Source organism: Oncorhynchus clarkii, chromosome 10, assembly GCF_045791955.1.
Source record: "Oncorhynchus clarkii lewisi isolate Uvic-CL-2024 chromosome 10, UVic_Ocla_1.0, whole genome shotgun sequence".
In the NCBI taxonomy this organism is placed as follows: Eukaryota; Metazoa; Chordata; class Actinopteri; order Salmoniformes; family Salmonidae; genus Oncorhynchus; species Oncorhynchus clarkii.
Window position 1 is genome coordinate 31,569,289 of NC_092156.1, and position 25,012 is coordinate 31,594,300.

Consider the following 25,012-nt stretch of genomic DNA (forward strand, 5'->3'; position numbering starts at 1 on the left):
GCCTGCCCTCACATTGATAGTGACAGATAAAGCCCTTGTGATCTTGTGGAGCGTCAGGCTCAAGCTGGCTGCCTGATTACCATCCCCACTGATAACACTGCATGTTAATCATTGTAAACATGGTGTTGTCTCCGCCAGGGCTTTGACACACTTAGCTTATCTCTAATTGTTTTAATTGCTACTAGCGTTTAACGAGATCGTCCCCTAGATTTGCAAAAGCCCAAAGCCCAGAGACTGACTGGGTACACAGAGCAGGAACACAGTGTTTCTGTTTCCTCAGATCTATGGTACTGTGATGGGGTGTACGCTCGCTCATCCTAACCCTTTCTGCCTTGGCATTAATGAAAGGCAGACAGGCAGCGTCGGGCCAAAGCACACATCCAATGAGAGGGTCTGGAGATGAGATGAGGCTCATGAAATATTTAAATGAGGAGGGCTTTAAAGTGGAGACTCCCTGCTTGTCCACATACCTCCCTAGGCCCTGCCCCTCTAACATCCCAACATGTAAATCACTACAAGGGGCTCTGGTGGGGGGACTGCCTGTCTGTCTGCCACAAGACATTTTGCTGATTAAATCTCTCCCTCTCGTCTCTAACCTCCTCAAAACACACACACATACTATTTCTGTCTTCCATGTACTTTCATTACTGTAGGGGAAGGTTGAGGTGGAGGGGATATCCTACCCCTGTCTCGGTGGATTTTGACATGTTAAAATCACTCCCCTTCCCCCCCCCCCCCCCCCCCCCCCCCCCGCCCCAGCAGGGTGGCAACAGTAGGCAGAACAAGGCCCTCATTTAGTTCAGTCCCTGTGAAATGCAATTAGAAACCCCTCCAGGGCCAGCAGGGGCCTGGGCTGAGAAGTCAGGAGGGAGGGAGGGAGGGAGGGAGCGGGAGAGGGAGAGGTAGAAGGAGAGGGAGAGGGAGAGGGAGAGGGAGAGGGAGAGACTCCTCCCAGATGTCTGTCAGCCTGCTGGCTTTTGAAGTCTGGGGCCATCTTATGTCCCCCTAGAGACCCTAACATCAGGGCCCCACTCTGGAGCAGTTCAACCTGACCCTGGAGTGGCTGGCTGGGCTGAGATCTGGATGAAAGTAGGGAGGGACAGAGAGGGAGGAGAGGTTTGGGCAGTGGGCTGTCTCAGTGTGTGCCTGACAGAATGGTCTTGGCAGAGCGTTTCAGAGGCCGAATCCCCCTGACCATGTCTCGCTAGCCTGTCAGGCAGGCATACAGACAGGCAAGCAGGCAGGCAGATCGCTCTGGGCTGCAGTCAGGAGTCCATCAGGGGTCAGACACATTTTAATGCAGGCCTTCCTGGTGATTTCCTCACTTGATTCCTCTTAAAGACGCAGCGGGGAAATCCCCCCCCCCCCCCCCCCCCATTTCCCCTCCCTCCCTCCCTCCCTCCTCTGGCTGTCTGGCTATTTTCTTTCTGTCTCTCTGTCACTCTCTCCTCCTCCTGTTTCTCTTCCTTTTCTTCCTCTCCCCCTTTTCCTCGCTCCCAGTGCAGTGCAAGAAAGTAACAAAGGGAAAAATATAATCCTAGCCAAAGTAGCTCTGGGTTGGAATTATGTCGAGCCTCGTGGGGGGTTTCTGGAGAAAGCAGTTCTTTGGTTGCTGATGTCTGCCGTGCCTCATTGACTATGGAGACTTATGTGCAGATTAGTGAGGGAAATGAAAGCTACGATTTGACATTCAGTGTGTTTTTATGTAGGGGTTTGTCTGGGGTGCATGGCTTCATATTGGAATATTGAGATGATTTTCCTCCTTTTCCATTGTGAGACAGCTGAAAGCTATTGCCTGGTTTTTAACAGGGAATCCTCAAGAAAGCCAACCTCAATATTACTGCAAACCAGATTAAACCAGCATTTGGACAGGCTTCATATGAAATAATTTGATCAGAAGTATAGGCTGTCTTTGTATCAACTTTTGCATGCTATACTGTAGTTCTTATGACATTTACAGTCTGACTTGATGTTAGCCAGAACACTCTCTAATCATTCACCAACTCAAAGGAGCGTTTACAACACAGGGAAACACACACAGTTTAGTGTGTGTGCGTGCGTGTGCTGATGTGTGTATGTTTGTGTTACATATGCGTGTTTGTGTGCGTGTGTATTCGCAAGTGTGTGTTTGTGTGTGTGTTTATGCACTGCTGCAGTAGAGTGGTACTCTCTGTTGGTCTGCTGGATGGGGAGGAAGTGATTGACTGGCCTGAAATTACCCGTGGCATGGCGGCCCGATGCTCTGTGGCATGTCTATAATTTAAACAAAAGGGCCTCCCTCCCATTCCCGGTTCTACTCTGACTGGAAAAAAGGGGGGAAATGCATTAAGGATGTAACCCAAGCGTTTGAGGAGGGAAGGTTAAACCAATTTTCTTGTCCTGGTTGGTTTTGAAAGGGGAGTCACTAGGAAGGGGACAGCGGACTGATGACTCTAGGTCCAGGCAGTAGAGTGGCTCTGCTCATGCTGACAGAGCAGTGCTATGTCAACTCTCAGTAATTACTGGCCTCTTAGATGTCTAACATTATTCATCCACATTTGCCTGGTCCAACCGACGGCCCAGCCCAGCTGATTCCTGAAAGCAGACAGGTAGAGATAGCATCCAGATAACCAGATAAAACGAGTTGCTCTACAGGCTTTTTACTTTACACCAGGAATACATACTTTCCGCCTCTCTCTCAGTGACAAAAGATGTGAGTTTCATGTCTCTCAAGGAAACATATTACCGTTGAGGAAAAATGGCCAGCTTCTTTTGAATTCCAGTTGTCCTAGTTTATCAGACAGATGCTTCCATCCCTCTGTCTTGTTTATCTCTCTTCCTTTTCAAAAAACACCAATCACTCTTGTGTGATAAAAGCACGTTTAAATACGTATGAAGGATGTACGAAATATGGCTTGTCTTTTTGTCATTCATATTTACAGGTTTGATATTCACAGGCATGTCTCTCACAATGCAGAGGAACCAGTCAGGTCCCTAAACCATTCAGCCTCCCAGAGAAGTATATTATATGACTAAACCACTCATCCTCCCAGCCAAGTATATTATATGACTTGTGTCTGCAATATACACAGGGAAGAAATGAATGTTGTTTGTTACCTCTCCCTGGGGTTCTGTCTCCTACTCTTGGCCTGGCCTTTCTTCCCTTTCAATGCTCACAGGCCTGTCGTTTTTCATTCAGATCTTATTCATAGAGAGAGAGAGAGAGAGAGAGAGAGAGAGAGAGAGAGAGAGAGAGAGAGAGAGAGAGAGAAGAGAGAGAGAGAGAGAGAGAGAGAGAGAGAGAGAGAGAGAGAGAGAGAGAGAGAGAGAGAGAGAGAGAGAGAGAGAGAGAGAGAGAGAGAGAGAGAGAGAGTCTCATCTCCCGGGTGATGAGTGACAGATTAATATATGTCTGGCTACGTGTCTGAGGAATTGGGAAGAAAAGCGCTGTCAGAGCTGCTTGTCGGGAGGGGGCGAGATTAGAAGCAGTTGTCATTGGCAGACTCAGGCTCACTGAGATAAGGCTGGATGTAATGACTGTAAAAAGCATCCTGACCTCGCCTTCAAAAGGCACAGAAAAGAGATGATATATAGATGATTTTTGATTAATTTTATGTGTGTGTATATGTACGTGTCTGTGCATGTGTTTGATGATATGATGTTCCATGGCATATGGGGTAGTCTCCCTATATTTGCAGTCGGATAGAATATCAGGCATGCTATGAATCTTATTGAAAATGGCACAAATAATTAATATATTTTTAAGTGTTCGCTTCAACATGTGATTATGAAAATTCATCACTCCAGACAACGCTTTTCCACTGCTCCCGAGTCCAATGGCGTCGAGCTTTACACCACTCCAGCCGATGCTTGGCATTGCGCATGGTGATCTTAGGCTTGTGTGCAGCTGCTAGGCCATGGAAACCCTTTTCATGTAGCTCTTGACTACCAGTTATTGTGCTGAAGTTGCTTGCAGAGGCAGTTTGGAACTCGGTAGTGAGTGTTGCAACCGAGGACAGACAATGTTTACGCGCTACACGCTTCAGCATTCGGCGGTCCCGTTCTGTGAGCTTGTGTGGCCTGTCATTTCGTGGATGAGACGTTGTTGTTCCTAGATGTTTCCACTTCACAATAACAGCACTTACAGTTGACCGGGGAAGCTCTATTAGGGCAGAAATTTGATGAACTGACTTGTTGGAAAGGTGGCATCCTATGACGGTGCCACATTGAAAGTCACTTAGCTCTTCAGTAGGGCCATTCTACAGTCAATATTTGTCTATGGAGATTGCATGGCTGGGTGCTCGATTTTATACACCTGTCAAAACGTGTCTGGCTGGAATAGCCAAATCCACTCATTTGAAAGGGTGTTCACATACAACTCTATATATGGTGTATATACTGTATCTGCTATTCTCCTCAGAATGTTTCTACCATTTCTGAATGTCATTGAGACACTTTACCTTTCATTGCCTCACCTCGTCCTCCTCATCCACCCTGAATAGACTGCTGGAAGTCGTGAGTCCTACAAATGCGCCAGACAGTCAGACACAACGGATGTGAATTCAATAAGAGCTCTTAAAGTATTACATGCACAGCACTCATGTTACACTTATCAGAAAATATTTGAAATGAGGGGATATTTTCCGTAATGGCAAGAAGGCTCATGAAAAAGAGAACCGGTCTCCTGTGATTGCAATCTAGGAAAAGAAAGTTCCTGTGAAATTAAACCGCCATTGTGGAGGAAGAATACAAATAAAAATCACTTCTTGATGCTTTGAAGCGAAGGATCAAGGCCAAAAAAAGGAACAAAAGATGAAAAAACGCCAGCGGAGGAGAGATGGCTGATGGTCTATGGACAGAACTTACAGGCACAGACACTAATTACTGGCATGCATAACATAACTCCAGACGTTATGTTTGATCTCCGCTCTCCATTCTCCGTCAACGGCATCAAGTGCTTTTCCATAGAAAAGTGACACTTTATATTATTTTCTTGGCTACGACATGCAGGGCTCTTTTTCTTCTTCTTTCTGTTGGCGTTTCATTTGAATTTAAAATCATGTGCAGTGAGAGACCCGGACATAGATTGTCTGGTGGTTGAGCTGTAATCACAGACCTGAGGTTTCTCCTAAATCTGATGATGACCGTTTAGGACTGAGAACGCTGATTTGTTGATGGCTGCTATTCCTTAGACCTGTGTGACAACAAGCAGCCATTTTTGTTGGTGGCAGACAATGGATAAATATACAGTGTATCTTCTTGCAACTAGCCATGAAATAGATTTAAAACGACATGACTAAAATCTCCATGTTTCATCACTGTCCACACCTTCATTTTAACAACAAAATAATACAATGACATGGGAGGTCTTGCAATTACAATGTAATAACCCAGTATTTATATAACTAATTTGAAACATAATTTGTCTAGTTTGTTTTTAGCATTTAGAATAAGTTTGTGCTCACATAGGCTCACACACACTATATTTTTTTTACTTCTCTTCTTCCCAATGTTCAAGCTGCTTCATGTTCAAAGCACATACTTGTCAACATGGCTTCATCATCTATTGAACATGGGCCGACTGATGGCCAAGACTGGCCCCCTAACCCAATGGACACTTTGTATTGGAGATCAAGGAGGGCCCCTAACCCAATGAACGCTTTGTATTGGAGAGCTGTGTTCTTTTCAGGGCCATTGTGGGATCAGGTTTTGCTCTCTGGGGCCTTGGGGCCCGGCATTATGGCTTTGACTGGTCTTCTTGGGCCTCAGCCAGCCACGTCTCCCTGCTGATAGTCTATCTGATAGTCATCTCATCTGTCTGGCCATGAGATCCAGTGTCCTGATAGATAGAACACTAAGAGCACATACAACACTGCCATACAGAGCTGGGGGCTATCGCTCTCTCTCATTCTGTATCTCTCTGTTTCAATCTCTTTCCCTCTCTGTCGGTCTGTCCATCTGTGTCTATCTTTCTCCCTCTCTTCTTCTCTCCAGCACAGAGGGTAGAGGGATGGATTAGCACCCAGCAGCAAGGAGTTAAGTCTGTTTTCTGCTCTGTGGGGGCTGGGTGCTGTAGGGAGAGAGAAAGAGATCCTATCCTCCCTGTAATGTGACTCCATTGTTGATCCATTGACTACCCAGGCAGTGGGCTAATGCTGATTAGCCAAGGGTATAGTACCCTGGGTTTTCGTGCGATTGAAGTTATTTTCCAGGAACGTCCAGCATTAGCTGAAGATTGCAGGATTGTTTTGGTCTGGAGTGTTCATGGGCCACCAGATTAGTGAGATGGAGCAAATAAAAAGAGGGGTGCTCTCTCAATTTCAATTCAATTTCAATTTAAGGGCTTTATTGGCATGGGAAACATATGTTAACATTGCCAAAGCAAGTGAAGTAGATAATAAACTAAAGTGAAATAAACAATACAAGTAAACATTACACTCACAGAAGTTCCAAAAGATTAAAGACATTTCAAATGTCATATTATGTCTATATACAGTGTTGTAACGATGTGCAAATAGTTAAAGTACAAAAGGGAAAATAAATAAACATAAATATGTTTTGTATTTACAATGGTGTTTGTTCTTCACTGGTTGCCCTTTTCTTGTGGCAACAGGTCACAAATCTTGCTGCTGTGATGGCACACTGTGTTATTTCACCCAGTAGAAATGGGAGTTTATGAAAATTGGCCTACGGCGACCTTTCTCAATAGCAAGGCTATGCTCACTGAGTCTGTACATAGTCAAAGCTTTCCTTGAGTTTGGGTCAGTCACAGTGGTCAGGTATTCTGTGTATTCTCTGTTTAGGGCCAAATAGCATTTTACCTTGCTCTGTTTTTTTGTTCATTCTTTCCAATGTGTCGAGTAATATCTTTTTGTTTTCACATGATATGGTTGGGTCTAATTGTGTTGTTTTCCTGGGGCTATTTTGTGTTTTACGTTGTACATGGGGGATATTTTTGCAGAAATCTGCATGTAGAGTCTCAATTTGGTGTTTGTCCCATTTTGTGAATTCTTGGTTGGTGAGCAGACCCCAGACCTCACAACCATAAAGGACAATGGTTCTATAACTTATTCAAGTATTTTTAGCCAGATTCTAATTGGTATGTCGAATTTTATGTTCCTTCTTGCCTTGTCTCTCAGCTCGTTCACAGCTTTGTGGAAGTTACCTGTGGCGCTGATGTTTAGGCTGTGGTATGTATAGTTTTTTGTGTGCTCTAGGGCAAAAGTGTCTAGATGGAATTTGTATTTGTGGTCCTGGCGACTGGACCTTTTTTGGAACACCATTATTTTGTCTTACTGAGATTTACTGTCAGGGCCCAGGTCTGACAGAATCTGTGCTGAAGATCTAGGTGCTGCTGTAGGCACTCCTTGGTTGGTGACAGAAGCACCAGATCATCAGCAAACAGTAGACTTCAGATTCTAGTAGGGTGAGGCCGGGTGCTGCAGACTGTTCTAGTGCCCTCGCCAATTCGTTGATATACAGGTATGTGTTGAAGAGGGTGGGGCTTAAGCTGCATCCATGTCTTACCACATGGCCCTGTGGAAAGAAATGTGTGTTTTTTGCCAATTTTAACCTCACACTTGTTGTTTGTGTACATGGATTTTATAATGTCGAATGTTTTTCCCCCAACACCACTTTCCATCAATGCTGTCTCTCTCTCAATCAGTATTTCGCCTTACAAGCAAACCAGTACCATCATTAACATGCTTAATAATAGGACAAGTGTCCACAAAAGCTGATGATCCTCTTACAATCCAGATGGTTTTAACATGAGAAAACCACTACAAACTTGATCATAGTACCATGTTTCAGGGAGGGACATTGGTGGGCTTTTCGATGTCTGCGTTTGAGCCCTGGATCAAGCTTGATTAAGTGGGCACCATTGGTGAGCATGGCTGGACCACTATCTCACCATGATTGACCTAGTTGCTGGTGTGAGTGTGTTACCCCCCTCTAGGACAGTATAGTGGTGGTTATTTCAACAGGAAGTGAGTGGCTGTGAGCTCTGAGAAGGTGCACTGCTGCTTATAAAGAGCGTTTTGTTTTCCTCCCCTCGCATTGGCAGCACCCTACTGGGAAATTCATTAGCCGCTGACATCATCTCACTCTGTCGACAGTGAAAGAATATCATTCTAGTCTCAGGCCCTCCCTCTGTCCCTCCCTCCTCTCTCTCTCTCTCGCTCTCTCTGCCTCTTGCTCTCACCCTCTCTCTCGTTCTGGAACTGCCAAGCAGTTTTCTCTGAGCTTCATTCAAGCAAAATAAAACACACTCATGCACGCCTGTCCCAAGAAGAGCACGGTCTTTGGAACCAAGTATTTGGACCCTCAGAAGCAGAAAACACAGGTGTGTTTGTGTTCGGAAGAGAAGTAGGGTTTGAGGTTGAACCAAGTCAGGTTAGAATCAGGAAGTGGGAGGACCCAACCATCAAACGAGGACCACTGAGGCAGCCGTTGGATGAATGGGAGTTTGTCTGATGCTTGGAGCGATGAGAGGCTCTGTCGGTGACAGAACCGTCAGTAACCACAGGACATAAGCTTTAACCAGCTGGAAATATAATGAAAGCGGAGTCCCCTTTTGGCTCAAGGTGATTCTAAATGTGATTTTGTCTCCCTCTTTGCTACAGAGGAAATTGGTCTGCGCTTTGTTGGATTTTGCTGCTCTGTAGGAGCGAGCTGGCGACTCCCGCTGGTGTCTGTGGACACAGCCTCTTTACGCGTCCTGATACGCAGTCTCCCAAGGATCTTGCCTATTCGAACCTCGCATATCTTCATATCTTCGCATATTGCGAGATAGATTTGTATCCCATTCTGAACTGGAGACAAAACGCACTTAACGGGATTTAGCGACCTAGAGCTGTTGCTGATGCTTTTTCTGCCAAGACACATGGCTTCCTTTGTCCGAAAGGCACCGTAGCTTTGTAAGAGCTTCTCGTATCTCGTTGGAATTTTATTGGAAACGGATTCTCTTTTCGCATGGATGTCATCGATTTAAACGGAGTTGAATTCGCCGCCTATTTGTGGATTACATTATTTTGACAAGCAGAATGTGAAACGGGGCCATATTTACTACACAGCGAAAGTGATATCTTAACTAATATTTTCCTTCTTTCCAGCTTCGCCACATCAAAGGTATGCGCGTCGCTTTTCATTATTCACGTATACCTTATTATAAATTATTTGGTTATTAGCTTATAGTTTACGTCCTATTAACGACGAATTATGTGTAATCCTATTATCAGTATGTACTATGTTTATTTAATATAATAAAACGTGTAGGAGAATATCTATGGTTATTGCAGCATTGTTTTGTGTAGTCTAGCTTTTCCTACCCACGTCATTATAAATTGATAATAACGTAAATGCTTAATATTGCTATGGGCATTCATGAATATGAAGAACAAAATCGTAATTTTGAATGGCGTTGGCCTATATCTGGATATGTGTTGTGTGCAGAAGGGAAATATCCAAACTGAATATGCTTCAATCAAGTCTGTCTATTTCAATCTGCAGTAATATTATTTGATAGGTTACTGACGTTTCATTTTTAGAATTAGGAGATTAAATGATATTTTGTGGAGCGAAAAATATTCTGCTTTCCATGCACCTAGACATTTTAATTTGGATGAATAGCTACACTGAAATGCCTGTCTCTTACCTTGGAATTGCCTGAACCCTAAGCAAATGAATATGGAAATGTTTTCTGGCTCGAGCAAGATTGTCTCATGTGCGAATAGAAAATAATTGATAGGCGTTAGTTTTTGGGATGTGTGACATTTGCGCAAATGTCATACCATTATTATTGGACCCGTGCCACTGTCCATTTGCCGAAAAGGTGTGAAGAGTCTTCATTGTCTGTGATAAAATCTTCGGAATTGTTTTGAATTAGGCTCATTGTCATTTTCACTTTATTAGGACTGATATCTAATATTTAAAACAGCATATTTCAATAGTCATCTGGTTTTATACTTTGCGACAAAAAGTTAAATGCTTTGAAAGTGACATTTAAAACCAATGGTTCAATGTGTTGTTATTTCCCAGTAGGCCTGGGCTCAGCCTTGCCACGCACACACTGGTAGGGATTGTAACATGTCGATATTTAACTTTATTAGTGGGATTGAATTAGCCAATGCCTTTTTGACAGCACAATGTCACCTAAATAGGCTTTAATTATCTAATACTGTGTAAATGCTTAGCACTGAATGTTTGCACAATAACACAGCAATGTTAATTTGCGCTCTGCCACACTGGGCTCGACATGGAATGGGCGAGGGTTAGCGCTGTCATGTTATTACATGGACCAACAGTGCCATCAAGTGGCCTCGATGTGCTGCAGTGCGGAATGTTTCGTTCACTTCAGCTGGCCGTTTGGGTCATTGACGATGAATCCCACCTGTTTAAGCAAGTTTGCTAATGATATCGTCTTTCTCTCTCACAGGGCTCTGATGCCAGCTCAGAGAAATTCTTCAGCACTGCTGCAGTTAAAGGTATGAATTCTTATAATGTGTTTTATGTAGAAGTATTATTTATGGCAATATTATTTTCATTTGCATGAATCATAGTTTGGCATTGGTTGGTCATTGTAATTCTGCATTGGATCAGTGTAGGAGTGCATAGCTCCCGAGTGGCGCAGTCGTCTAAGACACTGCATCTCAGCAAGAGGTGTGGGCACAGTAGTACCTGGTTTGAATCCAGGCTGCATCACATCTGGCCGTGATTGGGGGTGGGACACCGGTTGTCTGGGTTTGGCAGGAGTAGGCTTTCATTGTAAATAAGAATTTATTCTTAATGTTCAGACTTGCCTAGTTAAATATCGGTTTAAAAGTTGTTTAACAGCAATGCTTGCCTTTGTACCCCATTTGTATATCTACCAAGACCAGACCTTGGTCATGCAAAACAGACTGTTTTCACTGCAGCTCTTTGTACTACACAGGTGTGAAATATCAATCTGTGTTTTCTCATGTCTGGACATGACTGAAAATTAATTCCTGGTGGTTTATTCAATGAAATTGAATTGGATACAGTGTAATGAATAAACAAATCCATATGAGCTACTCACTCAGATAAACAACACCAACACATGTGGGAAATACATTTGACATTAAATTATATACACAAAATTCTGTGTTTTTGCATGTACATGATTGATAAATGTTATGCTACACAAAGATAAATAGCATACATGTTTCTCAACAATTCCAATCTGTTAGTAGTTGGACTTATTTAACTCGTTACTGAGATGGTTGTTCCAGTTTAGATGATTGAGGTAGTCTCAGTATACAATCTTCCCTACCCTGGCAGTCTGAGTGCAGGTTGCTGGTGATAAAAAAATCCACTTGTTGGATATTTTCACTCTGGCTGGATTCCAATAGAAATTAAACATCACTTTGCAAGCCAGCATAATGTGACTTGCTGGTCTGATGTGGCCTGTAAACCAGGTGTTTCCTAACACCACCGGGTTAGGGTATAACTCTCAAAGAAAGGCCTTATGATATATGTATTGTATTGTCATATGTAATACAATTTTAAAACCTAGTAAGGCTGGTGGAACCATTCATAGAGGATTCTAGGAGGAACCCTCCAAAGAAAAAGGGGTTCTCGGTAGAACCATATACAGGAGGTTCTATGAAGAACCCTACATAAAGGGGGTATAGGGAGAACCTTCTGTAAAGGTATCTAACAAGCACCAAAAAGGGTTCCCCTATAGGGACAAATTGAAGAACCCTATATGGTTCTACTTAACACCTTTTTTCTAAGAGTGTAGGAGCCAGAGGAGGAGGAACCAGGAAATGGTAACGCAGTCTGAAATAAAGTCAGAAGGAGGGCATCTGTTTATGACCTCAGAGTGCCAGCACCACATGTGACCTCATAATCACATCACTAATTTGCTGTGAAAAGCAGCCAGTCCCATTTTCTCCATCCCTGAGGAGCCCAGATAATGTGTTAAATGGACATTCCTCTGCAATGGTGGGTTACTATAGGATTTGATGGGGGTGGGGGGATGTTAGGGGAGAGGAGGGGCTGCAGAAACAGGGCTTATGACCCCTTCAGAGAGCAGGAGAAAGAAGGGCTGATTAGTGCAGATAGGTTCTTGTTTCCCCCCTTTCCCCCCTTCTTGCTGTACTGTGTTCTGCTGTGAAGTCTGGGGACCCCAAACACATTTCCCACATTCTGGCCTTTGATTACTTCCAGGGCTTGGTTTGTGGCATGCATCAGTGGCTCAATGGCCATGCTTGACAGGGAGGCTTCCTTTTGAAGGCACTTCTCTGTGGGGATATTTGGTTCCCTTGAAAGGACTAAGACCCCCTTTGTGTGGCCTAAATCAACATGGGCCACCCTCTTTACCCCTCAGTGAAAGGCCTTATTGAGGGAAACAGTACACAAATACGCTCTCTCCCTCCCTGGTGGATAGCAGGCACCCTCTTGGCCCCTATTTACATTTAAATATATAAGCCCCCTTTCTTTCTTTTTAACATCCAAGCTTCTACTCCCCCTTCTTCTTCTTCTCCTCCCCCAGCCATATGCTAATTCCCATTGTAATCACAAAAGGCGAGTAAAAGAATCCAGGTGCAGAAGGACGGAGGCCATTGGTATTTTTATTGAGGGAAGTGTTAAGATAAAAGAAGTAGGGTGGGTATTTAGTTTGATGGGATTACCATCACTATGATGCACCGACTGACGGATTGACCAACCAACTGCCTCAGGACAAGATACAACTCCAGGTAAAATGAGAGAAGCTTAGATTGTGTAGAGATGAATTTTGCCTGAGGGCAAGTGCAAAAGGTCTGTTTGTTTGGTGGTTTGTGCTTTCTTGTTGGTACACATTATTGGGCTTAACATTCGACAGGGGCTTGGAGGGTCTATCCACAAAAAAAAGTATTTCTTAATCCGACCCTGTCTACCTCCCAACAATTATTGCCCTGCCTGGCAGGCAGCACCACTCACAGTACAGTACACTCTCAACAGATAGCCAGTCACCTCATTGCTTATTGCATCTGACTGTGGCATATATGCAAAGAAATTCAACTCCTGACTGAGTGCAGTGTTTTAGTTCCTGGACGTTGATTTGCTTCCAGCCGCGCGTCACCTTTCTCAGGTCTCGCCTCAGGTCCAGGGCCATTGATATCCACCGTGTGGAATTGGCAGTTGTGTTTGCTTCACACAGTCTCCCACTCTCTGGTGCTCTCTCTCCCCCTCACAGCCATCTCGCTCTCTCTCCCTCACAACCTCTCTCTCTCAATTCAATTCATTTTCTCCCTCCCTCCTTCCCTCCCTCCCTCCCTCCCTCCCTCCCTCCCTCCCTCCCTCCCTCCCTCCCTCCCTCCCTCCCTCCCTCCCTCCCTCCCTCCCTCCCTCCCTCCCTCCCTGTCTGGGTTCAATTTGCCCAGACGCAGCCTTCATTAAGGAAGAATCATTAAACGTTAGCTCTAATTACGGGGCCTGTCAAAGCACCTGCAGGTGTCAGCCTGCCTGCAAGCCTCATTCATTTAGTCTCCTGCAGAAAATGTAAAAGAGAAACCAGCCGTATGCTGGGCCAGTTGAAAGAACTTGCTGGAGTCTAGGGGCTGTCAGGTTGGTTTCCAATCCTAAACTGATGTTGAGGTCTACATAATGTTGTCCAGGCCTAGTTTAGCTGTGTGTGCGTGGGCTGCCCAGGAACGGATTGGAGTGTGGCACAGCCTTGGCTGTAATAACAAAACAGAGCACCATGTCAGGAGAAAAGCATGTGTAGATAGATTTATCAAATGATTAAAGGTCCAGTCCCACGCGTTATCTCTCTTCGCCACTGTAACACTGGCATTCTTTAGGATGTAGTCAGGCCCCATAGCACGGCCCTGAACGCTACTATGTCATTGGAGAGGGCAGTCTAAACATATTACAGCTGATTTGTTATAGCAGAGCATAGCCCCATGCAGTAATGCTGTTTAGCTAATGCAAAATACAGCAAGACAGTAATGGTTGTCATCTGTAAATAGGGCTGCTGAGGAGTCATAGCTCTGTATGTTTGTTTCAGTCCAGACTGACTCAGTATTGAATAGTACCCCACACAGACAGACAGACAGACAGACAGACAGACAGACAGACAGACAAAGACAGACAGACAGACAGACAGACAGACAGACAGACAGACAGACAGACAGACAGACAGACAGACAGACAGACAGACACTGGACAGACAGACAGACAGACAGACAGACAGACAGACAGACAAAGACAGACAGACAGACAGACAGACAGACAGACAGACAGACAGACAGACAGACACTGGATCATATTGTTATTACTTAGAGGGAGAAAATATGTAATGACATTGCAGTGGTAATTTAATTACTGTCTACACCAGATGGTACAGTTGATATCTGATTAAATGTATTTTATTTGTCTTGCTTTGACACAGGGAAACTTAGACGATGTACAGTATTAGGGACATGTCATACTTTCTCAGCCAGTAATACTCTATAATTACAAGTTAGCCACCAATGAATTACATAGTTATTTCTTGACATTTCATCATAAACAATTCCCCAGTTTGACATAAAACCTATTTCTTTTATTTTTTTCCTATGGCTCAGATATGAAAGGAGGTGAGTTCAGTCTGTAAGGGTTGAAGTACTAGGAGAGAGGGAGACTGCTCTGCTGTCCCCTCCTCTCTCAGTGCTTCAGCTGAAAGGCTGGTTTCACCAAAGCTTTACCGGAGCTAATGTGAAAATATAACTGCTATGGTGAGACCCAGGGAGCAGCGCCAGACGAGAAGTGCCCAGCCAGCCAGCGAAGTGCTTGAGTGTGTCTGCCTCCAGAGGAGAGAGAGAGAGTAATGTGCGATGTGGAAGGTGTCATTTACGCCACTGATGACATTGTTTAAAAAAAAAAAGAAGCAAGGTAAAGAGAAAATAGCGGAGGTGAACTTTGTGACAGTAACGGGTTGAAGAGCTCTCTGGATTGTCGTGGAGAGCTCTTCAGGCAGCAGAATGGCCGCTGAGTGTTTTACACGTGTGTAGGAGGGAGCTGAGAGGTTGACTCTCTCTTTTCTCTCTCTTCCCCTCTCTCTGGCTGACAGTACTGTGTCGGTCCTGCACTGTGGGATGCCTTCTACTCTAATAATCAGATGATGTAAAGATGCAATAGGGAACTATTACACACTGATCTGGAGCAACACAGATGATGGCGACCTATTCAGTGTATTAGGAGGGCCAGTTAGCCTTTCACAGCAGCACCATCATTGGTTTACACTACAGTAGCCACAGCCTTTACTGTGCTGTGCCTTCCAATAGACCTCAACCTTTTGTTTGGGTTTTGGAGACCAGGACAGAACTTGGCCTGGTACACAGTGGAAAGATGACCCGCCTCTGATTGGCCGAGGCACGGACTTGGTTCTCTTCCTGGTAGGGTGAGAGGTCATTCATATGGCACTAGCTGTCCCTTCCAGACACAACACTGTAGAAAAAAAAGACACAACAATGTTGGAATATAAAAGCACTTTTATTGTTAGTCTTATATAAACACACACAGCCACTACAGTGAGTGAAACACTCTTCAACATCCCTGACAGAAGTCTGTAATATGATCCACTTACATCCATTAGCTGTGATTGGAAGAATCTGATTACCAAGTGTACAGATGACATACAGTGAGGTCCGGAATAATGAATGTATAAAATACATAATTCAAATAATGAGTTATACTGAACAAAAATATAATCGCAACATGTAAAGTGTTGGTCCCATGTTTCATGAGATGAAGTAAAAGAACCCAGAAAATGGACACATGCACAAAAAGCTTATTTCGCTCAAATTTGGTGCACAAATTTGCTTACATCCCTGTTAGTGAGCATTTCTCCTTTACCAAGATAATCCATCCACCTGACATGTGTGGCATATCAAGAAGTTGATTAAACAGCATGATCATTAAACAGGTGAACCTTGTGCTGGGGACAACAAAAGGCCACTGTAAAATGTGCAGTTTTGTCACACAACATAATGCCACAGATGTCTAAAGTTTTTGAGGGAACTTGCAATTGGCATGCTGACTGCAGGAATGTCCACCAGAGCTGTTGCCAGATAATTTAATGTTAATTTCTCTACCATAAGCCGCCTCCAACATTGTTTTAGAGAATTTGGCAGTACATCCATCCCGCCTCATAACCAAAGACCACGTGTAACCATGCCAGCCCAGGACCTCCACTTCCGACTTCTTCACCTGCGGGATCGTCTGACACCAGCCACCCGGACTGATGATGAAACTGAGGAGTATTTCTGTCTGTAATAAAGCCTTTTTGTGGGGAAAAACTCATTCTGATTGGCTAGGCCTGGCTCCCAAGTGGGTGGGCCTATGCCCTCTCAAGCAAACCCATGGCTGCTCCCCTTCCCAGACATGTGAAATCCATAGATTAGCGCCTAATGAATTATTTCAATTGACAGATTTTCTTATATGAACTGTAACTCAGTAAAATTTTTGAAATTGTTGCATGTTGGGGCCTCCCGGGTGGTGCAGTGGTCTAGGGCACTGCATCGCAGTGCTAGCTGTGCCAACAGAGACTCTGGGTTTGAGCCCAGGCTCTGTCGCAGCCGGCCGCGACCGGGAGTTCCATGGGGCAACGCACAATTTGCCTAGCGTCGTCCGGGTTAGGGAGGGCTTGGCCGGTAGGGATATCCTTGTCTCATCGCGCACTAGCGACTCCTGTGGCGGGCCGGGCGCAGTGCGCGCTAACCAGGTCACCAGGTGCAGCTGGCTTCCGGGTTGGATGCGCGTTGTGTTAAGAAGCAGTGCAGCTTGTTTGGGTTGTGTTTCTGAGGACGCATGGCTTTCGACCTTCGTCTCTCCCGAGCCTGTACGGGAGTTGTATCGATGAGACAAGATAGTAACTACTAACAATTGGATACCACGAAAAGGGGGTAAAATTTAAATAAATGTAAAATTAAAAAATTGTTGCATGTTGCATTTATACATTTATTCAGTACATTTTTATAAGTAAAACATTTTGGGGCAATTATATTATTTTATGCTAATACAATTGACTCTCAAAAAGGTAGGGGTCAGAATTATTGACACCCTTCAATCGTAAATAATGATGAGTGAGAATTACAGAGGGTCAAAGATCATACCCTAAAGCCTCAGATTTTTACCTTGTCTGCTCAGGGATTCGATTTTGCAACCTTTCAGTTACAAGTCCAATGCTCTAACCACTAGGCTACCTGCCGCCCCATTACCAATAACAGGGGAGGTTAGCACGTCGTAGGGGTATGATCTTTGACCCTCTAACTTTCTATTCTTATTTACAATAAAAGTGACTCAAATGACACAATCAATTATTTACCATTCATTTATATTAAGCACAAAATAATCGAAAACACTACCAAAACAAACTGCAAATGCATCCAACAAGTTTGTAGAGTCACAAACTTTGATGTTGTCATAGCGTGCTAGAAATATGGGACCAGTACTAAACTTTTGACTACTTCATTCAACAATATATTTTTTAAATGACTTGTTCAATAAAATCTCTTTCTCTGAGCATTTGCCTTAGTATAAAATAATATTATTTTCCCTTTTTTTGGGAATAAAATATAGCTCAGTATTTGAATTATTTATTTTATACAGACATTATTGCTCATCTTTATCATAGGTGTCAATCATTTCGGACCCCACTGTACCTCTAATACCAGGTTTATTCCCCCTTCCAAAGATCTCTCCTTGGTGGTATGTATATTTAGCGAGGATCTGTCTCCAACCAGGGTTGTTTAATGTGTGACAATGGATGTATAGGTTAGCTCAATATCCTGTTCTGTGTGTGTGGAGGTAAGATGTCTCCCTCCTCTCCTCCGTGCCCGTGGCTGCAGGGTAAAGAGAGGCTATAATTCAGGGCCATGAAAGGAGCCACTCCAACCATGCCTCATCTGCTGACATATGGCCACACAAAGGTTAACAAATCACTAGTGGTTGATTTACTGCTGCAGACAATGGCTACCCTCCTTTCTTTCTTTCTTTCTTTCTTTCTTTCTTTCTTTCTTTTTCTCTCTCTCTCTCTCTCTCTCTCTCTCTCTCTCTCTCTCTCTCGCTCTCTCTCTCTCTCTCTCTCTCTCTCTCTCTCAGAGCCTATAGAGTGATGCATTGGCTGGGTGTGTGTGCAGTGAGAGAGAGACAGACAGGAAGAGATGTTGACAATATCACTGTTCTTTCTGTTTTACTTTCAAAATACTGGTATAAATAAAATGTGTTCATAATAACAAACTTGTTATAATCATATAAGCAATGGGATATTAATCCTCTACCACTATATCTATATTTATACTAATATGAAGCAGTGAAATGAACAGTAGTGTACTATTTCCCCATGTACGGCAGGCTTTGTACCCTAGTGTAATGAATGTGCTGCACCTGTCATGACCTCAGTGGTGGAGCAGTTCCTGGGTCTGGGGGGTGGTGGTGTATAGAAACACACACAGCGTTCCAGTCTGGCACTTCTCCTTCCCTAATCCCTCGTCCTCTACCTCTCCTGACACAAAGAGGTCACTGAGGGTTTGTTCTCTGGCTAAACCAGAGAGCCTGCAACCCATTGCAGGCCAAATTAAAGGCTACCTTCTCAAACACAAACATTTGAAAGGGCCACACTTCAGTGATCAAAGTTAAAACCCCTCAGTCTTCCCCTGTCCGTCCGCCCCTGGGAGATGTTTGCGTGGATGGTAAGTGTGGTGGGATTGAAGAGAAGCCAGCATTTCTCTATACCCCCCTTAGTCTCTGTTTCCCCCAATTGCCAAGCTTTCTACTCAACTGGTGTACAGTAGTTTGGTTACAAGGACATTGGTGCTGATGTTAGGCTTGGCTTCGTAAGTGAGTGTGAACTTTGGACATGAACAGAGTAAACTGTGATTCTAGAGTTTGTAGATTGTTTGTGATATGGATGGGCATCAAGTTTAGATTGTAGGATGGCTGGGGTGTTAAGCATGTTCCAATTTAGGTTGCCTAGCAGCACACGCTCTGAAGATAGATGGGGGGCAATCAGTTCACATATGGTGTCCAGAGCACAGCTGGGGGCAGAGGGTGGTCTATAGCAGGCGGCAACGGTGAGAGACTTGTTTTTAGAGAGGTGGATTTTTAAAAGTAGAAGTTCAAATTTTTTGGGTACAGACCTGGATAGTAGGACAGAACTCTGCAGGCTATCTTTGCAGTAGATTGCAACACCGCCCCCTTTGGCAGTTCTATCTTGTCTGAAAATGTTGTAGTTTGGAATTAAAATGTCTGAATTTTTGGTGGTCTTCCTAAGCCAGGATTCAGACACAGCTAGAACATCCGGGTTGGCAGAGTGTGCTAAAGCAGTGAAAAGAACAAACTTAGGGAGGAGGCTTCTAATGTTAACATGCATGAAACCAAGGCTATTACGGTTACAGAAGTCGTCAAAAGAGAGCGCCTGGGGAATAGGAGTGGAGCTAGGCACTGCAGGGCCTGGATTCACCTCTACATCGCCAGATGAACAGAGTAGGAGTAGAATAAGGGTGCGGCTAAAAGCAATAAGAATTGGTCGTTTAGAACGTCTGGAACAGAGAGTAAAAGGAGGTTTCTGGGGGCGATAAAATAGCATCAAGGTATAATGTACAGACAAAGGTAAGGTAGGATGTGAATACAGTGGAGGTAAACCTAGGTATTGAGTGATGAAGAGAGAGATATTGTCTCTAGAAACATCATTGAAACCAGGAGATGTCATTGCATGTGTGGGTGGTGGAACTAATAGGTTGGATAAGGTATAATGAGCAGGACTAGAGGCTCTATATATGAATATGATGACCTTGACTAGAATACATTATATACATATGAAATGGGTAAAATTACATGTAAACATTATTAAAGTGACCAGTGGTCCATGTCTATGTACATAGGGCAGCAGCCTCTAAGGTACAGGGTTGTGTAATCGGGTGGTAGCCGGTTAGTGACAGTGACTACGTTCAGGACAGGGTACTGAGTGGAGGCCGGCTAGTGATGGCTATATAACTGTTACGTGAATTACGTTATCAATGTTCATAAACTGAACTTCAATTAAACTGCTCAGTCTGCAACCGAGAATTTGTAAGATTATGGTTGAATGAAACAGACAGAGTCACAGCTACAATAGACAAAATGTTTATTTATGAGGACATCCTAGTCCGTTGTACAAAACCATCCATTTTATACAGGCTCCTTACGCACATACCTTCACACACAAACAGTAGGTATCCTACGCACATACTGTATCACTACCCAGCCAACAAAGATTAGGGAGACCGTGAGAAGCGCTCCCTGTCCTCCCCCAAGATTAGGGGGACCGTGAGAAGTACTCCCTGCCCTCTCCCAAATCTCCCAGCCTAGCCAGGTTTCAGCACCGAATTTTGCTCAGACAGTCTGTGTTTAAGATACTATAAAGATATATTGTACAGATATATTGTTTTACCCTAATTCTGACTAAAACTGCACACATCATTAATTATACTTTTACTGACAAACTACACACATCATTAATAATAATTTTATGATTTTAATCAATTTCATACAGTTATATGGTTTCAGGGTGGAATATTCTAATCATTAATTTAAACATAGAAATTCCATTATCAATCCACCCTTAATGACTAAATAATACACACTGAGACATCAAACACTATATGGAAACATAAATGGTGTACAAGAATAATCCAAACCAACACATGTATGTACATTCGATATTCATCAATGACTGTTCTATGCCTATCCAATTATAACTCTTCCTGTTAGGATGCTTATTACAAATCTTCCTAAAAAACAGTCTAAACATTAAAAATTGTCCCACATTGGCTCCTCGTAGTTAAAAGAAACAAAGCCTTCGTCTAGGCCTGGAGCTCTGTATTCGTCACCCCACTGGTCGGAGCTTGGAATCGGTCCATACCTCACCATCTGTTGCGTCATTGACCTCTCCAGAGTCCTGGTGATCAAACCTCTCACACATGGGACCAAACAGCATCCACACAGAACCAAAACATTCATACAGGTGAAAGTTGCCCTCAACACAGTGATTATGACATTTTTCCATTTCCCAAACATACTTTCCAACCAATTTGTTAGAGAATTATCCATCCCAGAGTTCTCTGCTAATTCGTGAGCTAATGTGGATAAACCAGCCAGGGCCTTGGTCACTGATCCGTCTGGAGCTGTGTTATTAAAAAATAAACGTACAGCAATGAACCCCAATCATTCTACCTACCCCACCCTTTTCTGCCAATGAACATATCAAGAGTCAGTCTATTTTACCAGGTCATGAGGGAGGTGGCGGATAATTGGTCAGAGAACCCCTTTACTGCATCCCCAGTATCATTCACAAATCTCTGTTGATTATAATAGAGGTCATTAATCTAATCCACATTTTTATTTATTGTCAACCACCAAAAGAACATAGTGGTAAAGTCTTCACCTATTTGATTCATAGCTTTGTATTAATCTGTAACTTCCCTGAGGATGCCAATAACATCCATCTAGACAAAGCTACTCCCATCCTGGTCAAAACTCCTCCTGTGCCTACTTTAGCCTCCTATAACTGGCCTCTGATGACTAACTCGAACTGGTTGGACCAATAACCACCCTTTTTGATAGTTTCTGTCATATGCGTCCTTTGCTGGTACAAGCCCACCCTACACCAGTTCTAGGTGCTGTGAGGTTAAGAATCTTCTCCTGTACTTCCAAACCTAAGTCAGTCACATTAACGATTACCTTTCAGCCATTAGAATCATCTAAGTTCTCAGTGCCACTCTTGTATCTATAACACTGGTACTCATCAGGAGTTAAAGTGACCTGAGGTGGGTTGGCCGAGTACTTCAATCTGGACAACCCAATCCCTGTAAAGTTATTTGCTTTCCTAGGGAATTGTTTAATGTTTACCTTAAATCCTACATCTTGATCTTCTTTGACTCCTTATTCTGTAAGTCACTCATCAGTGTGTTATATAGTTTATATTTGACTTCTTATCAAAGACAATGGCGTCCTAGGGATAGGGAAAGATTGAATATGTCTGTAAACACTCCAGCCAGCTGGTCTGCGCATGCTCTGAGGACGGGGCTAGAGATGCTGCCTGAGCCGGCAGCCTTGGGATCGTTAACACTCCTAAATGTCTTACTGACGTCGGCCACAGAGAACGAGAGTATACAGTCCTCGGGAGCGACCCGTGTCGGTGGCACTGTGTTATCCTCAAAGCAGACGTAGAAGGTGTTTAGCTTGTCCAGGAGCAAGACATCAGTGTCCGCAATGTGGCTTGATTTCCATTTATAATCCGTGATTATCTGGAGTCCCTGCCACATACGTCTCGTGTCTGAGCCATTGAATTGCAACTCCACTTTATCCCTGTACTGACGTGTTGCCTGTTTGATTGCCTTACAGAGGGCATAACTGGACTGTTTGTATTCAACCATATTCCCAGTCACCTTTCCGTGGTTAAATGCGATGGTTCGCGCTTTCAGTTTTTTGCAAATGCTGCCATCTACCCTTTTGTTTTTTGGTTTGGATAGGTTTTAATCGTCATAATGGAAACAACATCCCCTATACACTTCCCGATGAACTCAGTCACCGTGTCAAATCAAATCAAATCAAATTTTATTTGTCACATACACATGGTTAGCAGATGTTAATGCGAGTGTAGCAAAATGCTTGTGCTTCTAGTTCCGACAATGCAGTAATAACCAACAAGAAATCTAGCTAACAATTCCAAAACTACTACCTTATAGACACAAGTGTAAGGGGATAAAGAATATGTACATAAAGATATATGAATGAGTGATGATACAGAGCGGCATAGGCAAGATACAGTAGATGGTATTGGGTGCAGTATATACATATGAGATGAGTATGTAAACAAAGTGGCATAGTTAAAGTGGCTAGTGATACATGTATTACATAAAGATGCAGTAGATGATATAGTATATACATATACATATGAGATTAATAATGTAGGGTATGTAAACATTATATTAGGTAGCATTGTTTAAAGTGTCTAGTGATATATTTTACATAATTTCCCATCCATTCCCATTATTAAAGTGGCTGGAGTTGAGTCAGTGTGTTGGCAGCAGCCACTCAATGTTAGTGGTGGCTATTTAACAGTCTGATGGCCTTGAGATAGAAGCTGTTTTTCAGTCTCTCGGTCCCAGCTTTGATGCACCTGTACTGACCTCGCCTTCTGGATGATAGCGGGGTGAACAGGCAGTGGCTCGGGTGGTTGTTGTCCTTGATGATCTTTATGGCCTTCCTGTGACATCGGGTGGTGTAGGTGTCCTGGAGGGCAGGTAGTTTGCCCCCGGTGATGCGTTGTTGTCAGTGTATGTGTCAATGTTATACTGAGAGGCAACCCGGAACATATCCCAGTCCACGTGATCAAAACATCATATACAGTAATTGTAGGGGATGGAAATACATGGGAAATGTATGGGAAATACATGCTTATTCAAAAAATAGAAACTCTATTAACATTCTTTGGGTCATTCAAATGAGCCATCTCCAGAGTTGGTGTGTCAGTGAGGCTTGTGTGATGGAGGCTGCTGATTGGTGGAGATGATGAATCCAGAAAACCCACGCTGTCAGTCACAAGGGCTTATTCCCCTAGCACGATAACACACCATAAATTATGCCTGTGTCAGTCAGTGGTCCCTGTGGTAGGCATTAGCAGTGTGTGTGTGTGTGTGTGTGTGTGTGTGTGTGTGTGTGTGTGTGTGTGTGTGTGTGTGTGCTTGTGTGTGTGTGTGTGTGTGTGTGTGTCCGTATACTAATGAGGCCCCATGGTGGCCAAGTTGTGTATGTGTGTCAGGAGACTAGTCCACCCTCGTTACCATGTCAATGCATGGATGGATTTGTTTACCAATACCAGCCAAGGCCAGGGGCAGACTCGATGCTCCTGTCTCCTCAACCGCCTATATCCTTCTGTTAGTCTTATTCTATCTTTCTCCCTTTCAAAGAAACTTAACCACTGTTATTTTATATCACTCCTAGGCAGATGTGGATGTGGAAACATGTGATGACTGGACGCTACTTGGAGCTCCACAGACATGCGGCTTCAGCCTGGCAGACTGAAATCCTTCGACATGATGGGATTAACACACAGGATTAGATTCCCTGGTTGTGATTACTGTTAGATTACTGTTTTACTGTCAAGAGGTTCACCCTGAGGGCAGCAGCAGCGATGGCAGTGGTAAACTGGGTTGTGTGAAGCAGTATTGGAGCTCTGCTACTGATTACTGTGATGTTGGGAGGGTAGGCCCACTGTAAATATGTTACTAAATGTATCAGTGCTGTATTGTACTGAGAGCTCCATAGGGAGTCTGTGTGAAGTTTAGAGAAACAGAAACACCATTTGTTTTTTTTGGTGTGGCCAGCCAGGTTTCCTTCATATGGAAGCAGTTTCCTGTGTGAGGTACATTAGACCTGATGACAATACCCCTAGTCCCCATAGTGACATGGGATCTCCAGTCTGCTTAGACCAACCTAGAGGAAGTGAAAACCAGGCAATGTTGTCGTTACACACAACCGTCTGGGCTCTGAGATGGAGGGTTCTTTTTCAGTAGGGGACCCGGTGTGAACAATCTGAAGGGGAAGCACAGCACATGGGTGGTATACCCCATCTCCGCCCCTCTCCTCTCCACCACTGTGGTCCCAGAGGGGGGGCAGGGTTACGGGCTGAAACCGTAAACACTGAACTCTGGAGATGGAGGATAAAGTTGAAGGCACACACAGCTGGTGCCCAGGCTGGTGTGAGAGAGGGGGAGAGAGAGAGAGAGAGGAAGGAGGAATCTGGCCAGGGTTGATGAATGCAAGGCTTTAATTGCTCCCCAAGAGAAGAGGTTATCTTTTTTGACTCTCTCTTTTCTCTCCTCATAAATATGCAGGGTTCAAACCAATGCCCCAAGGGTCAGGCGTATTAGACCTGACTACAGAGTGCTGTTAGTTAGCAGCTCAAACCTGACCCAAATAGGCCTACATGTGTTTCCAGTACACTTCCTATGAATACTACCCCAGCCACCACAGTCTGGCTGTCATTTGTCCCAGTGTTGGTTCA

General features: G+C 43.9%; 1 protein-coding gene across 3 annotated transcripts in view; it reads left to right on the forward strand.

The window, feature by feature from the left end:
- Positions 1-25,012, forward strand: part of LOC139418262 (autism susceptibility gene 2 protein-like) — a 458,234-nt gene that overhangs the window by 403,582 nt on the left and 29,640 nt on the right. For all 3 annotated transcript variants that reach the window (XM_071167588.1, XM_071167586.1, XM_071167587.1), the window contains exon 5: positions 10,415-10,463. In XM_071167588.1, coding sequence (XP_071023689.1) covers positions 10,415-10,463 — 49 coding nt within the window. The remainder of the gene's footprint in view (positions 1-10,414; positions 10,464-25,012) is intronic.